This window comes from Pan paniscus, chromosome 6, assembly GCF_029289425.2.
Source record: "Pan paniscus chromosome 6, NHGRI_mPanPan1-v2.0_pri, whole genome shotgun sequence".
Lineage (NCBI taxonomy): Eukaryota > Metazoa > Chordata > Mammalia > Primates > Hominidae > Pan > Pan paniscus.
This window is the reverse complement of record NC_073255.2, coordinates 159,348,937-159,366,216: the sequence shown is the minus strand read 5'-3', so window position 1 is coordinate 159,366,216 and position 17,280 is coordinate 159,348,937. Positions and strand designations below refer to the sequence as shown.

Here is a 17,280-nt window from a genome sequence, read left to right as displayed (position 1 = left end):
ATATTCTTTTAAAAAACTCAACACTGAAAAAATAAAATATCATTTCACCATCCTGTAATAATCACTGTAAATATTTTAATATATATTTTAATTCATATATATACATAATGTTTACCCACAGAATCACACTCTACATTATTGCTTTTAAATTGCTCTTTATGTTATATCTTAGAAATGTTATATCTTAGGTTCCCATGTTAAGAAAAAAATCTGTCACATCTCTTTTAATGTCTCATAGTATTATCCTATATAGTCATGCCATAATATATTTTAACCAAACCGCTTATATGCAATACTGCAGTGAACACAATGCATATACATCTTTGAGTACTTCTCCATTTGTTTCCTTGAGATACGTTCCTTGCTAGACCAAAGGAATGCATAAAACATAGTCAGCCTTTTGGTACTGTATCAGTAAGAGTTCTCCAGAAAGGCCACAGGCTGGAACTCCAGCAGAAGCTGAGGCAAAATGTCTTCTTTTTCAGAAAACCTTAGTTTTTGCTCTTAGGGCCTTCAGCTGCTTATATGAGACCCACCCACATATGGATGATAATCTCCTTTACTTAAAGTCAACTGATTGTAGATGTTCACCATTTCTACAAAGTACTTTCCCAGCCACATTTAAATTAGTGTTTGATTAAATAACTGGATACTATAGCCTAGTCATGTTAACACGTTAAAAAAGTGAATAAACCTCTGACAAAGTTGATTATAGAAAAGGGTACAAATGATGAAATGATATATTAGAAAAACAGCAAACTATTTGATCAGGAAACTCACAGAAAAGAAAACTTCAAATGTTTATCGAATATAATGGAAAATTCTCAGTCCTATTGTGATGGGAATTGTAAACTCAAATAACAGTGAAAGTATTTCCCACTCATCAAAATTGGCAAAAAAAAAAAAAAAAAGATTAAACATAGCCACGCTTGGCAAAAATGTGTTACATCTTTGTACCTATGTACTGTGATGTACGTAAAACATAAGTATATCATAGAACCTGTTGCCAGATTGCCTTCCAGAAAGTCCACACCAGTTTTCATTCTGTCACCCACACTGTGTACTAGTAACCATTTTCATTTTTGCTAATCTAATCAGCATTTTTTCTAATGAAGGGTTATCTTTGTGTTAATTTTCAGTTTTAAATCCACAATTTGTCATGCAACTTAGCAGTCTCTAACATGGTAATTTTCACAATGACCTGCGCCTTTTACTTTGTAGAAGAGCAGAGAGGAGCAGAGAAAAGAGCTCCTCTTTTCTCAGAACAGAAAATATATTTTCTCCTTTTAAGAGTTACAATGTTGATCCCTGCATCTTACACCTGTCACTACCTCAAACCTCTCTTTTTGGCCTCAGGTACAGAGAGTGGATGTGAAAATAAAAAAGAGTAGTCATCTTTTGCCCGTTTTTCCAACATGTGTTCTGAGTTTTCCCTGTTGATTTATAGTTTTTTAAATTTCTGGTGTGAGTTATTGATTGAATATATGTTTTGCATGCATCTTCTCTTAGTCTGTTGCTTTACCTTTTTTACTTTCTTCATGATACCCTTTAAATGAAGAGAATTCCTTGATTTTAATATAGCCCATATTTTCTCTGTTTTTCATAATTAGTTTATTTTGGGGTCCTATTGAAGTAATCACTGTCTATTGAAAGGTACTATGTTTCCTTAGTTTCATTTTATGTTTAAAAATAGAAAAAGGAAATAATTAACATTAACCAAGCCCAGGTAACAGAGACCTTTTCTCTATAAATATTTTTTAAAAATTGGCTGGGCATGGTAGATGTGCCTGTGGTCCAGCTATTCAGGAGGCTGAGTGGGAGGATCACTGGATCACCAAAGGTGGAGGCTGCAATGAGCCATAATGGTGCCACTGTCCTCCAGCCTGGGTGACAATGTGAGAACCTGTCTCAAAAAAGAAAAAAAGAAAAAAAATACACTAACCAAACTATCTTCCATGGACCCTGTGTTGTAGGATATTTTGCAATTTAGATGTATATCCACCAAACAGCCTTTTCTCCTGCTGGGAACAGAACCTCCCTCTATCTCTGTTGGGGGACCTTGGAAAGAGCCTGCCTGTTGTAGCATCTGACGTCTTTGCTGCATACATGAGCTCTTGACCCAAACTGGGCTAATGAAACATTCCCCATTTACAGTATTCTGTTCAAATATGGCCTTGTGATCCAAGCAGACACACTCAGGGAGGTGACTTCAGAGCAGCTATGGTTCTAGTAAGACTTTAGCACAAGGAAATGAGGCCAATTCCAAAAGACAAGAAGAATTAAGAGGCAGACCAGATCTTGGCAATGTTGTCACTGGCTGCCCAAAATTTACTCCATCCTAGCCCTGCCTGAGGTTTTCATTATGTGGCCACTAAATTCTCAACTTTTAGTGAGATTTATTTTTATTTAATTATTTATTTATTTATTTATTTATTTATTTATTTTTGAGATGGAGTCTCGCTCTGTCGTCCAGGCTGGGGTGCAATGGCACGATCTCATCTCACTACAACCTCAGCCTCCCAGGTTCAAGCTATTCTTCTACCTCAGCCTCCCGAGTTGCTGGGACTACTGGTGTGTGCCACCACGCCTGGCTAATTTTTTGTATTTTTAAGAGAGATGGGGTTTCACCATGTTAGACAAGATGGTCTCGATCTCCTGACCTCGTGATCTGCCCGCCTCAGCATCCCAAAGTGCTGGGATTACAGGCGTGAGATCTGTTTTTACTTTGTTAAAAGTCTTGATATAAGTATGCTTGAAAATGTGGTCCCATGTTTATGTAAATCTAGGACTACTCCTAATCTTACTCTTAGAGATTTATAGCCTACGTTAGCATATTAAAAGCTATAAGAAACCATGAAGTAAAAGAAGGCTATTTATCTTCTTAATAGGCTAATGATCCCAAACGTATCAACATGAATACTTATTTATGGTGCTTCTATTAATATAGAAGCTTGAGCACCAAATCATTGTCTTGGGGAATGCTGGATCATAGGCATAGAAGACCCAACAAATGCAAGCTGACAAACGAAAGGTGCTTGAATCGCTGAGCTAGGTTTTGAAAAATGCTAAAATTTAATAATTTATATGCAAATTATGTTATATTTTTAATTGGGAAAAGAGTATTTTGATAAAGAAAAAAACGAAAGTTAAATTTGGTAAATTTAATGTGACTAATCTGTAAACTTTTTTTTTCTCGAGCAGGTTAGCCAGTATACCTTTGCTATGTGCAGTTATAGAGAAAAGAAGTCTGAACCACAAGAATTAATGCAGCTTGAAGGCTATACTGTGGATTATACCGATCCCCACCCAGGTAAATCTTAATTGAATTACTTTTCCTGCCATGTATGTATGCATGGAATTCTTATAAATATCCTTTGTCTGTTCTACAATTTAAACCCCTCTCGATGAATAGGGTACATATTTCACTTATATACCTGGGCAAGACTTTATGAGATTCAAATTATCTCTTTTGGAGGGCTTGTATTTTTAGCCATATTTCATCATATTTATTATTATTTTAGCGCAAGATTGAAATGTGTAAAATTCACTGTAATGGAATAATTAGGTGAGATATTACAATGTTTTCAGAAACTTCTTTGCTGGAAAGCAAAAGTTATAGCAGAAATAGGCAAAGAAATGGCAAATGAATTATTATATTATAACTACTAATTTTCTCCCCAGCAATACATGCTTGTACTTCTCTCTCTCCCTTCATATTAATACTGGAAAGAGTATTGGACACCTGATATTTAAAAAATTGAATGAATGAATATTAATGACATTAATATCTAAGATCAAGAAATGTAGACATTAATAAACATAATGATTAAATATTGGTGAATAGAGATTAAGAAACAAATTTATGACTATATTAACTAATTGTTCACTTAAAATGCAAAATATTATCTTATGTGAAAGAATTTTATAAAAGATAAAATACATGCAATATGAAATATCATTTTTGTCTTAATCATTATATATTTTTCCCATGTATAGAATGGCAACTATGCCAACAGATAAAACTTCTTTCTCTGGCATGAAATATCAGATTGTGCTATGCATTTCCATGGAGTGTGTTTATATGTCTTGTAGAATGATACTCTGTCATGGACTGTTTCCCTAGGTTATTTTTTATTTCTGAGGTAATATGGGAGCTTAACCCTTTTTGTTATTGTTTTTCTTCAAATCTTTGGTTGTGGATTTGATCCTTTAAACTAAATATTCTTTAAAACATTTAACTGCTAATATCAAAGCCATTCTTTTCCATGAGGTCAGTTAGTGAATGAGACGAAAATCTGCCAATCCTATAAATTTTTAATGATGTCTTTTTGTTTCCTCCACAGGCCTTCAGGGTGGTTGTATGTTCTTTAATGCTGTTAAAGAAGGAGATACTGTAATCTTTGCCAGTGATGATGAACAGGATAGAATATTATGGGTTCAAGCCATGTATAGGGCCACAGGTCAATCATATAAACCAGTTCCTGCAATTCAAACCCAGAAACTGAATCCTAAAGGAGGAACTCTCCATGCAGATGCTCAGCTTTGTAAGTTTTGTTAAAAAATAATTTGATTATCAATTAATAGCCTTAATAAGATATAAAATTGAGGCAAATGTATTCAGTATTATAGTTTACATCATTAATTGATTCCTAATTAAATGAAAATAGTTCATATTAGTAGTCACATAATCAGTTATCTAATTTTTCACATAAATCTGGAGTAAATGGTACGTGTGGTTTCCAATCATGGATTTGTCAAGCATTAGGGTATTTCTAGAAATCTCAAGAGCACATAAGAAAATTCTCCAAAACTTCTCAAAGGAAAATTTAATTTAGTTTATTGTGATTTTTGACTTAAGTCTCCTATAGATATGGAAAAAGTATTGCAAAATCAAATTTGCTTTGATAGGATTTCAGAATACCAAAATGATGAACCATTACCTTCTAGAATTGTTCTTAATACCCCAGAAGGATAATAGGTCTATTTTTTTGTTGTAGATTGATAAAAATAATAAGTCATAAAGCCAACTTTTTTCCCCTTGTACCTTAAAGACATGTCACTTTTTGAATGCTACCTTAAGTTGTTAAGAACTAAATTTTTAATTTTAAATGACTGATGTTTAATAATTATGGAATAATGGTCAAAACATCTTCAAACCTAGCTTTGATAATCACTAAACCAAGTGTTTTAACTTGTTGTACTCCTTTACAAAGCTTATCCTGTTTTACCTGTAATAAATATTTGTCTTTAACTTTCAGCTCAACTTGTGGCTTTTTATTCTTGAGATTCTTCTCAAAGGGAATAACATCTTGACATGCATTATTTTCTTCTGCTTTTCATGCATCAAGTAACTATTCTCTTCTCTTTTTAGATACCCTTCAGTATCATTTCTGGGCATCCTAAACAAAGGCACTTTAGTTCAAATAATTAAATGTGAACCATGAGCTTTTTATTTCTTTATTTTAGAAACCACAGACCATACTCGTAGATTATCATAATTATTTTGGGGCATATTTTTTATATGTAGTGAAAACTATTTAGGAATATTATATATTAATTTTTTCATTGATTTAAAATTTCTTCTTTAAAATTAGTAGCATTGTCATCTTAAAAGGTAAAATAAAATAAAAAGAGCGCATTCTGATGTTTTCACTGTATTTGAAAATTTAACTCGCTGCTGCTGCCTTCCTCTCACCCTCCGGGTAATACACATAGAGTATGGCACAGCAGATAAGAGTGTTTCATCAGAGCTAAGGTGTACAGAAGTGTAACTTTATTTTTCTACAGTTGAACATATCTTAAATTTTAATTTCTAATGTTGCCAAAAAACTTTAACTCACTAATTCAAAACAACTGAGTCACAGATTATAATTCAATTAATTCAAGATTCTTCCCCCTACTCTTCTTCCATGTGATCCATAGTAAATTAAGTTTCAGAGGGATTGCATAAAACTGTGATATCATTGAATGTAACATCTAGCCTAAGACTATTCTCTGTTCACATGGGCTTAGGCATGACTTCTGTCATTGATTTCATTACTTATGTGCTGGTATGCACTGCTCGTCACCATGGACCTGCCAGGGCACCTGGCAATGAAGTCCATGTAGTCTGTGTCCTCCTTGGATCAACTCCAGACACCTATGAATTCCTTACATCATTTTCATCAGATTCTTGCCACAGTGGTACATAGTAACTTGTTGGGTATTCCCCAGCTATGCACAGGGGTGCTCACTCAGGCGTTTCTCTTGCAGCACAGCTCTTATCCACTGCTTCTTTCCTACTTCAAGTGCCAAATTGGGTATTTATCCCTGGACTGTGCCTGCATTGGGCATCAAAGTATAAGACTCCCTCAACCCTGGGTAGAACTTTTTTCCTCTGGAGCTCTGTTCATTGCTCACCCCCAGCACAACATTAACTCAAGTCAAATCTCTTCCCAAAACCATTTTCTTCCATCCAGCTGATCTATTTTTTTCCCTCCGAGTTTTGATTCTTGTTGTCGAAAACCAAGTTTTTATAAATTTGTTTCTTTCCTCTCCATAGGCCAGTCTCTGTCCCTTCCCCTATAAGCTACAGTTCTACAGCATTTAATGTGAATTTCCTGTGTTTTTCATTTTGCAAATTTGCATTTTGTATGTGTGCATTTAGCGTCAGTCTCATAAATGGTTTTGTATTCTTTGTCATATTCAGTCTTACTGTTTTTGTTCATCTCTATGTTTTTAAAATTTATCCATGTTTTTATGAATACATCTAATCTCATTCTTCCGATTACTGCATACCATGTAAGTGGGCTTCTGTCTTATGTTACCTAGTCTACTGCACATTTTATTTCTATTCACTCCTCCAGAGATGGAAACATAGAATGCCTCCAGATCCATACCTATGTAGTGTTCAGTTGTCCCAGCCATGACTATGAAATATCCTTTCATTTATTCAAATCTGAGTCCTTTACATTTTAATAATTTTCCATAGAGCTCTTTTTATTCTTGGTTAAGCTAATTTCTAAGCCTTTCATACTTTCCTTGCTATTGCATCTTATATTTTTTATTATATTTTCTAGTTGACTATTGCTCATATAGAGAAATGCTATTTTCATGTGCTTTTTTGCTATCCATATTTATTCTTTGGTTATGTATCTCTGCACATACCTTGCCTAATTTGTAATGAGGCTATTTTCTTATTGGGTTTTGAGAGGTCTTTATACAGGCATACCTAGGAGATATTGTGGGTTCAGTTCCAGACCACTGCAATAAGATGAATATCTCAATAAAGTGAGTCACACAAATTCTTGGTTTCCCAGTGTGTATAAAAGTTATGTTTGGCCGGCACAGTGGCTCAAGCCTGTAATCCTAGCACTTTGGGAGGTCGAGGTGGGGGGGATCTCTTCAGTTCAGGAGTTCGAGACCAGACTGGGCAACATGATGAAACCCTGTATCTACAAAAAATGCAAAATTAGCTGAGCATGGTGGTACGTGGCTGTAGTCCCAGCACTTGGGAGGCTTGAAGTAGGAGAACTGCTTGAACCCGAGGGGTGGAGGTTGCAGTGAAATAGCGCCACTGCACTCTAGCCTGGGCGATAGAGTGAAACCCTGTCTCAAAAAAAAAAAAAAAAAAAAAAGTTATGTTTATACTACACTGTAGTGTATTAAGCATACACTAGCATCATGTCTAAAACATAATTTTAAAATTCTTTATTGCTAAAAATACTAACAATCACCTGAGACTTCAGTGATTATAATATTTTTGCTGGTAGAGGGTCTTGCCTCAACATTGATGGCTGCTGACCGATCAGGTTGCTGGTTGTTGAAGTTTGGTGTGGATGTGGCAATTTCTTAAAATAAGACAAGGATGAAGTTTGCTGCAGTGACTGATTCTTTCACGAAAGATTTTCTGGTAGCATGTGATGCTGTTTGCTATCATTTTGCCCAAAGTAGAACTTCTTTGAAAATTGGAGTCAATCCTCTAAAACTTTACCTCTGCTTTACGAACTAAGTTTATGTAATATCCTAAATCATTTGTTGTCCTTTCAACAATGTTCACAGCATCTTCACCAGAAGTAGATTCCATCTCAAAAATCACTTTCTTTGCTTCACCCAAAGGAACCAACTTCTTATCTGTTCAAGTTTTATCATGAGATTGCAGCAATTCAGTCACATCTTCAGGCTGCACTTTTAATTCTGGTTCTTTTGCTATTTTCATGACATCTGCAGTGACTTCCTCCACTCAAGTCTTCAATCCCTTAAAGTTATCCCTGAGGGTTGGAATCAACTTCCTCCAAACTCCTGTAAATGTTGATATTTTTACCTCCTCCCAAGAATCACAAATGTTCTTAATGGCATTTGGAATGATGAATCCTTTCCAGGTTTTCAATTTACTTTTCCCAGATGTCTCATAGGAATTACTATGTATGGCAGCTATAGCCTTATAAAATGTATTTCTTAAATAATAAGACTTGAAAGTTGAAATTACTCCTTGATCTGTGGGCTGCAGAATGGATGTTGGGTTAGCAAGCATGAAAACAACATTAATCTCCTTGTACATCGCCAGCAGAGCTCTTGAGCAACTAGATGCTATGTCAGTGAGCAATAATACTTCGAACAGATTCTTTTGTTCTAGCATCAGGCCTCAGCAGTGGACTTAAAATATTCAGTAAACTATGCTGTAAACAGATGCACCATCATCTGGGCTTGTTCTTTCAGTTATAGAGCACAGAACAGGGTTGATGTAGCATAGTTTTTAAGGGCTCTGGGATTTTCAAAATGGTTAATAAACATTGGCTTCAACTTAAAGTCACCAGCTGCATTAGCCACTAACAAGAGAGCCTGTACTCTGAAGCTTTGAAGCCAAGCATTGACTTCTCTCTAACTGCGAAAGTCCTGGATGGCATCTTCTTCCAATAGAAGATTATTTTGTCTACACTAAAAATCTGTTATTTAGCATAGCTAACTTCATCAATGATCTTAGCTGGATCTTTTGGATAACTTATTGCCATTTCTGCATCAACCCTTGCTGTTTCACCTTGTACTTTTATGTAATAGAGATGGCTTCTTTTCCTTAACCCTAATGAGCTGACCTCTGCTGGCTTCACAGTTTGCAGAGGCTTCTTCACCTCTCTCAGCTGTCATAGAATCGAAGAAAGGCAGGGCCTTGCTCTGGATTAGGCTTTGGTTTAAGGGAATATTGTGGCTTGTTTGATCTATCCAGACCATTCCAACTTTCTTCATATCAGCAATGAGGCTGTTTTGCTTTCTTATTATTTGTGTGTTCACTGGAGTAGCAATTTTAATTTACTGCAACAACTTTTCCTTTGCATTCACAACTTGGCTACTTGGTGCAAAAGGCCTCGCTTTCAGCCTATCTTGGCTTTTGACATGCCTTGCTCACTAAGCATGATCATTTGTAGCTTTTAATTTAAAGTGAGGGAGATGGGATTCTTTCATTCATTTGAACACTTAGAGATCATTTCGGGTTGTTAGTTAGCCTAATTTTAATATTGTTGTGTGTCAGGAAATAGGGAGGCCCAAGAAAAGGGAGAGAGATGGGGAACAGTCAGAACACATATAACATTTATTAAGTTTACCGTCTTATATGGGTGTAGTTTGTGGCACCCCAAAACAATTACAATAATATCAAAGATCACTTTTCACAGATGACCGTGATAGATATACTAATAATGAAAAAGTTGGAAATACTGTGAGAATTACCATACTGTGAGAATTACCATAACATGAAACAGTCATGATATGAGCACGTGTTGTTAGAAAAGTGACACCATGGACTTGCTTGACACAGGGTTGCCACGAACTTTCAATTTATGAAAAACACATCTGCAAAGCACAATAAAATGAAGTTTCCCTGTGTGTTCTGGATACAAGATGTTTGTCAGATACGTGATTTGCAAATATTTTCTCCTAATCTATGCCTTGTCTTTTCACATCTCTTAATAGTGACTTTCAGAAAAAAAAAAAAAAGAAATTCTTAATTTCGATGAAGTCCATTTTATCAATTTTTTTCATAGTTGTGCTTTTGATGTTATAACTAAAGGATCTTTGCCTAACCCAAATTGCAAACATTTTCTCCTTTGCTTTCTTCTAGAAAATTTACAATTTTGGCATTTACATTTTACAACCATTTTCAGTTAATTTTTATATATGGTGAGAGGTATCCATCAGTATTTCTGGATGGCATATGGATGTCCAGTTGTTCTAACACAAAGAGTTGAAGAGATTATCGTACCCTGAATTGCCCTTGCATATTTGTGAAAAATCAACTAACTACATATGAGTTTATTTCTGGGCTATCCTTTCTTTGGTCAGTTTATCTATCTTAATATTATTACCACACTGTCTTGATTACTGTAGCTTGGTAAATCTTACAGTCAGGTAGTCCAAGTCCTCCAAATTGATTTCTCTTATTCAAAAGTATTTTGGCTATTCTATGTCCTTTGCATTTCTCTATGCATTTTTAAAATAAGTTTATTCACTTTTAATTGACAAATAATTGTTTATATATATGGGGTACAATGTAAATTTTTAAAACATCTTGACATTCCTTGCTGGAGATTTTACTGGGAATGCCTTCAATCTATAGGTCAGTCCTTGGAAAATTTTGGAAAACTGACTTCTTAATATTGAGTCTTCCAATCTGTGAATACCATGTATCACTTCATTTGTTTAGGTAGTCTTTAGTTTCTCTTTGGGATGTTTGTAGTTTTCAGTGAACAGATCTTGCACATCTTTTGTCAGATTTATTTCTAGGTATTTCATCTTTGTTGCTTTAGTAAATGGAATTTTTTATTTCAGTCCAATTGTTTTGTTATCTTTGTGATTGCTTTAGAATTTAAAGTATACCCTTTAAATTTATTATACATCTTCATGTATAGTATGCAAACTTTACAATAGTAAACTTCTGTTTCTCCTCTCTTGGCTTTTGCACTATTCTTGTCATATATTTTACTTCTATATATATGGTAAATCCCACAATACATTGCTATTATGATTATTGCCTTAGTCAATATCTTTTAAATAAATTAAAAGTGAAAGAAAAATGTTATGTACATGTCCATTTTGTACATGTCCATTATGTACATGTTATGTACATGTACATTACCATTTCCAGTGCCTTTCATCGTCTAATATAGATATTTTTACTTCTTGGAGGACCTCCTTTGACTTTTCTTGTAGTGCAGATCTGCTGGTAATGAATACTTTTAGCTTCTTTATATATGAAAAAAAAGTATTTATTTTACCCTCATTTTGAAGATATTTTTCTTTTAGTACTTTAAGGTGTTGCTCCACTTTCTTCTAGCTTGCATTTGTTTTTCCAATGAGAAATGTGCTGCTATTTTGGTTTTTTCCTCTATAAATAATGTCCTTTTTTCCTCTAGCTGCTTTAAAGATTTTTCTCTTTAACACTGTTTTTGAGCAATTTGATTATGATGTGCCTTGGTATAGTTTTCTTCATAAAAATGCTTGTTCTGAGACACAGTTAAGTTACTTGGAAACAATTCAATCCTCTCAAGCTTTGCTTTCAAGTTTTGTTAGGGAAGACCAAGCAGTGTTTAGTCCAGGATGCATTTTCCCCATTTCTGGACCAACATCTTTCTTAATACTCTAACTGATAACCTGTGAATTATGAGCTTTTATATTCTTGCTACTGAAAAGCAGTGCTATTCTAGGCTGTGTGAGTTTGGGGCACTGTCCTCTCGAATCCTTTAGATTGCTTCTTTCCCTTTCTACACATGCATGAGCTGATGTGTAGTCAGCTGAATTCTTGGGGGAGGCCTTCTGCAGATCTTGAGAGTCTCTTGCTGGGCAGCTCTCCTCTCTCCAGTACTCTTTCCTACAAACTCTAGTTACTATCACCCTTCTGAACTGTCAGTTCCATCTTTTGAACTCAGGGAGACCACTGGGCTTTTCCTGGGTTCCTGTTGCTTGTGCCATGGGCTATAGAGTTTCTCCTGGCAGTAACCTGGAGTGACTGTAAGGCTCACCTTGTTTCCCGTCCCTCAGGAATCACGTTGCCCAACGTGCAGCGTTTAATAAACTTTTTGTAAATTTTTTTAGAATACTTAGTTCAGGTAGGAGGTTAAGTTTATTCTCAATTATGCCATCATGACCAGAAGCAGAATTTTTTGTAAGTTAAAGCATGGTTTCTCAATTTCAACACTATTGACATTTTGGGCTAGATAATTATTTGTTTTGGGGCAGGGAGTGGAGTAAGGAACTTTTCCTGTGCATTATGTAATGTTTTACAGCACCCCTGTCCTCTACCCACTAGGTATCAATAGTCTCCCACCTGGTCCCAGGTCAGACAACCAAAAATATCTCTGGACATTGCCAAATGTCCCAGGGGGTAGGGTTGCGGTTGGTGAGGAATCACCCCCAGTTGAGAACCACAGAATTACAGTGACTTAATAACTATTTTTTTTTAATCGCCATCCTCCTTCACTTGTGTTCCCATATTTTTTCTTAAACATCCTGAGTGCAAGGAATGCCCGAGGAATGTGTTGAGCTCGTGGCTATTGTTGCTTGCACGTAATGGCAAGAAAAGCGGGTAGGAACCACTAGCATAGAACTTTAAGACTGAATAATACAGAATTTTTTAAGACAGAGTCTGCCTCTGGAGAGAGAGGAAGTGCAGTGGTGTCATCTCGCCTCACTGAACCTCTGCCTCCCAGGTTCAAGCCATTCTCGTGCCTCAGCCTCCCAAGTAGCCTCCCAAGTAATCTCAGCAGCTGGGATTACAGGTGTGTGCCACCACACCCACCTAATTTTTGTATTTTTAGTAGAGACAGAGTTTCTCCATGTTGGCCAGGCTAGTCTCAAACTCCTGACCTCAGGTGATCTGCCAGCCTCAGCCTGCCAAAGTGCTGGGATTACAGGCATGAGCCACTGCACCTGCCTGTAACAAATAATAACAAAACCTTTCTATTATTCGATATCAATTTATTGTCAAGGCAGGACTGATCAGGCTATGGGATTCCCATGCCTCAGCCTCCCAAGTAGCTGGGATTACAGGTGTATGCTACCACACCTGCCTAATTTTTGTCTTTTTAATAGAGATGGGGTTTCTCCACGTTGGCCAGGCTGGTCTTGAACTCCTGACCTCAGGTTATCTGCCCACCTCAGCTCCCGAAGTGCTGGGATTACAGGCATGAGCCACAGCGCCCAGCCCTATCATCTGTTTCTAACAAAACCTTTCTGTTATTTGATATCAATTTATTGTCAAGGCAGAATTGATCAGGCTATGGGAACTGAATTTACTTGTTATAACTAAAAAGCGAAACTGTTTCAATTTGTAAACAACAACTGACTTGTATTCCAGGCTGCTAGTAAAGTTTTAAATCAGGGCAGACCTCTGCTGGCGTGAACCTGGGAGGCAGAGCTTGCAGTGAGCCACGTTCGCACCACTGCTCTCCAGCCTGGGCAACAGAGCAAGACTCCGTCAAAAAAAAAAAAAAAAAAAGAATGAAGAAAGAAAATGTTCTACCTCATCAGAATGAGGGTAGTGACCCTGAACTATCAGAGAAATGCCATGAATTCCTCCAGAGTTCCTCCAGAGAGTAGTTTCATCCATAGTGTTTTCCTCCCTCCGTTGACTTACATAATCAATTTTTGTTTTCTTTCCTGATGGTCTTTTAGAAAAACAACTTTTAAAATCATGAGTAGAAATTGAGAAAATAAAAAATTAAATGTCTAGTTGTATAAGTATATATGTTCCCAACCCATTTAAATATGCTTTGTTTCTCCTTTCTTTGCTGACCTGTAGCTGGTAAAGGTAAGTATTTTCATGATTTTTAAAATTAGGTGTTTTAAAAAATTTTTAATGATACGATGTTTGAGGAATATCATGATCTTGTTTACAGGATCAATCCCCTACTTTCTAGCCAAACCCAGAATATTTAAGTTAGCTTTATTGATTACAAAACAAAAAATGTCTATTGCAACAAAAAAAGTAGAAACAACCTAATATCTACCATTCATACAGGCACAAGGGTAATAGCCACGAATGTGTTGTAATAACATGCAAAACAAATGGTCAATATATGTTAAGTGGAAAAAATGCTAAGTTATACATGCGGTATTATTTTCACTACATAAAAAAACACCCAATTGATAAAGCAAAATATAGGTAGAATTACATCTAAAATATTCAGTGGATATGTTTTATCGGAGGCACTAGTTGCTACTTTATTTCTTCTGTATCTTTTCTTTGAAGTATGTATTTTTATTTATTTTTCACAAACCCAGTGCTTTAGAATGAAGTATAAATCTTAAAAAGAAGCTTATTTTTTAAAAAACTAAGCATAACAATAACTAGGAAAAATAAAAAAAAAATTATAAAATCTAACTTACTGGAAGACAACCTTATCTTTTTGGGACATTACTAATATGTATTTATAGATTTCTCTAATAAGCAAATCTATTCCACTTCTTTTTTTCTTTGACTCTCTGGATATATAAAAATTCTAAGGGAAGAGAGTGAGCTGAAGGGGTGGGGAAGAGGCTGGTAACCAATTTTTTCACTTAAAATGTAACGTACTAGAGTTGCCAGATTGATGGACATTCTTTGGTTAAACTATACTTTGTTCTCTCCAACCAAAATGCAGTGCACACACCCTGGTTTTCACTGTCTCTCAGTTATATATGTAATATAATACAATGTGTGTGTCACATAATACAATATGAATAGTAGCATTTGTCTTCCAATAATAAATTAATATCAAAAATGAACCAGAAAAGCTGCCATCTGTTTATTTTTAAGCTAAATATTTTTAAATTATTAAATTGAAATATAAACTAACATTTAATTTTGTGAACTTATTTTCATGATTGATCTAATATGTTAAATTTCACACTTCATAGGGAAAGTATTTGTCTTTCTTTTACATTGAACATATTATTTCTAATAAATGTTCAATATTGGTTTACTTTGCTTATTTGTAATTCTAGGTTTCTGTGTTGATCAAAATTGTCATCATGCAAAGTATTACTTATGTGTTATTGGCTGCAGAAAGCAAGATGTGTTAATTCATATATCAGGTTTTGAATCAATTTAACCAAAAGAAGCTAAGCAGTTATTTGGGTCAATAATAAAGGTGTGAACAAACTCCTTTGCTTTTCAGCAGAAAGTATGTATACATAAAACATGGACATACTATTCAGGCTGATCTAGGTAAAATTTTAAAATATTAAACTCTTCCTATTAAAACCTACATGGATGGTATAAAAAGAGAAGTGGCACCTACTTTGCTGTGCCACTTTTAACTTCCTATAAATTTTCAAGCTGTATGGGAGTTTTGAGTTATAAGAAACGTATAATCAGATGTGAGTAGTGGTAAATGCAGCTACAGGTGAACTCCTAAACATAGGCCAGTTTTAAATGTAGGACAGTAAATTGTATTATATTTCAAAAGAGTCATTTGCTTCTTAGTTCAGCTCTATTTTGCAGAGAGCAGTCTTGGCTGGCAGCACCCTTTTAGTCCTTTTGATACTAGAGTCCCACTCCCAGACACCAGAGTGACCTCAGAATGCTAAAAAATGGCCTCCTTTTCTCATCCAGAGTGCCCCTTTACCTTTTTCTTTCCCTTTTCCTTTTACATCCATGATTTCTCACAACACTAGGAGCAGCAACAAATGCAGTACCATAAGAATTTGTTGCAAAGAAAAAAGAAGTATTTTTTAATATATATATTTTTATTATACTTTAAGTTCTAGGGTACATGTGCACATGCTGCTATAAAGACACATGCACATGTATGTTTATTGCAGCACTATTCACAATAGCAAAAAAGAAGTATTTCAATCTCACATTCTCTCTGACTTAGATGCCTTTCCTAGGATTTGAATTCTTGGGCACTTAAGGGGCAGGTGGCGGTCAGTGCCTACCAAAAAGCACCATCACTGATAGTCCTCACATCATTTTCTATGCCACCTATTTTCAAGTCTGTATTACCTATTTAAGTTGATACTGTCAGCCTACTTATCCTTTTCTCTTAACTTCCAACAGCTATTATCCTAATGAAAAAATTTAATTTTTAGGCTTGGCTTACATAAAGCTTCTATAACTTCTTAAATCTATAGCTAATAATAATCTTTCTCAATTTGGGTTTCATTCCATCTACTGTTATCACACCTGGTGACAGTACCGCCTAAAGATGCTGGAGCATATATCCAACTGTTGCCATAGAAACTCCACCAGTATCCTCAATTACCAAGTCCCACATCTGTAGTTAGTCCATAGGTTAATCATCACAATTTATGACAGTTTTGCAGTATACTGCTTAAGCTCATAGCTTGTTGGTTTGTTTTGATAGTTGTCATATTGTTTCAGAAGACAGATTGAACTAAAATTTTCCATTATCAGAGAAATCTGAGTAACACCATGAATAATTTTCTGTTTAAAACTAGTCACCATAATGTTGTGTTATAGTAACATTAATTGAAGATAATCCAGTATAACCCAATTTTAAAGCCTTGGATTTGGTAATTGACTAAAAAGCATGTTTTGCATTTGATATAGATGATGGCTGTGTCTCAAGAGTAACATATAGGTATGTTATACCTGTAGAAAGCTATGTGAAAATATATCTTTATAAAAATAAGAAACTAGATAATATCTTAATGATATCTGATTTTCTATTTTACATTAGTTCATGAGATAACTTTAAAGTGAAAGATGGCAGGGAGGAAATGGGGAGATGTGGGTCAAAGGATACAAACTAGCAGATGTGTAGGATGAACAAGTCTAGAGATCTAATGTACATCATGACAACTAGAATCCATACTATCGTACTGTTAGTGATTTTTGTTAAGTAGATTTTAGCTTCCCTGTCACAAAAAAAGTAGCTACGTGAGATGACAGATTTGCTAATTTGCATCTGTATTGTAACCATTTTACTGTCTATATGTATCCCTTAACATCATGTTGTAAAGCTTAAATATACATACACACAATTTTATTACTAAAAAAGCATTTCAGCCGTATTACATCTGTTTCTCTCCTCCTAGCTTTGATGCTATTGTTGCCTTACATTTCACTTTACAGTTTTTGGTTTTTTGTGTTTTTTTTTTTTTTTTGGTGGGGTCGGGGGTGGCGGGTGGGATCTCACTCTGTAGCCCAGGCTGGAGTGCAGTGGCGCAATCTCAGCTTACTGCAACCTTCGCCTCCTGGGTTCAAGCAGTTCTCCTGCCTCGGCCTCCCAAGTAGCTGGGATTACAGGCGCCTGCCACCATGTCCAGCTAATTTTTTGTGATTTTTAGTAAGAGACGGGGTTTCAC

At 35.4% G+C, this 17,280-nt stretch overlaps 1 protein-coding gene across 11 annotated transcripts in view; it reads left to right on the top strand.

Moving 5' to 3' along the window:
- CADPS2 (calcium dependent secretion activator 2) overlaps positions 1-17,280 on the top strand; it is a 566,720-nt gene that overhangs the window by 391,085 nt on the left and 158,355 nt on the right. For all 11 annotated transcript variants that reach the window (XM_003808627.4, XM_055115340.2, XM_055115339.2 and 8 more), the window contains exons 10-11: positions 3,202-3,310; positions 4,344-4,544. In XM_003808627.4, the coding sequence (XP_003808675.1) occupies positions 3,202-3,310; positions 4,344-4,544 (310 nt within the window). The remainder of the gene's footprint in view (positions 1-3,201; positions 3,311-4,343; positions 4,545-17,280) is intronic.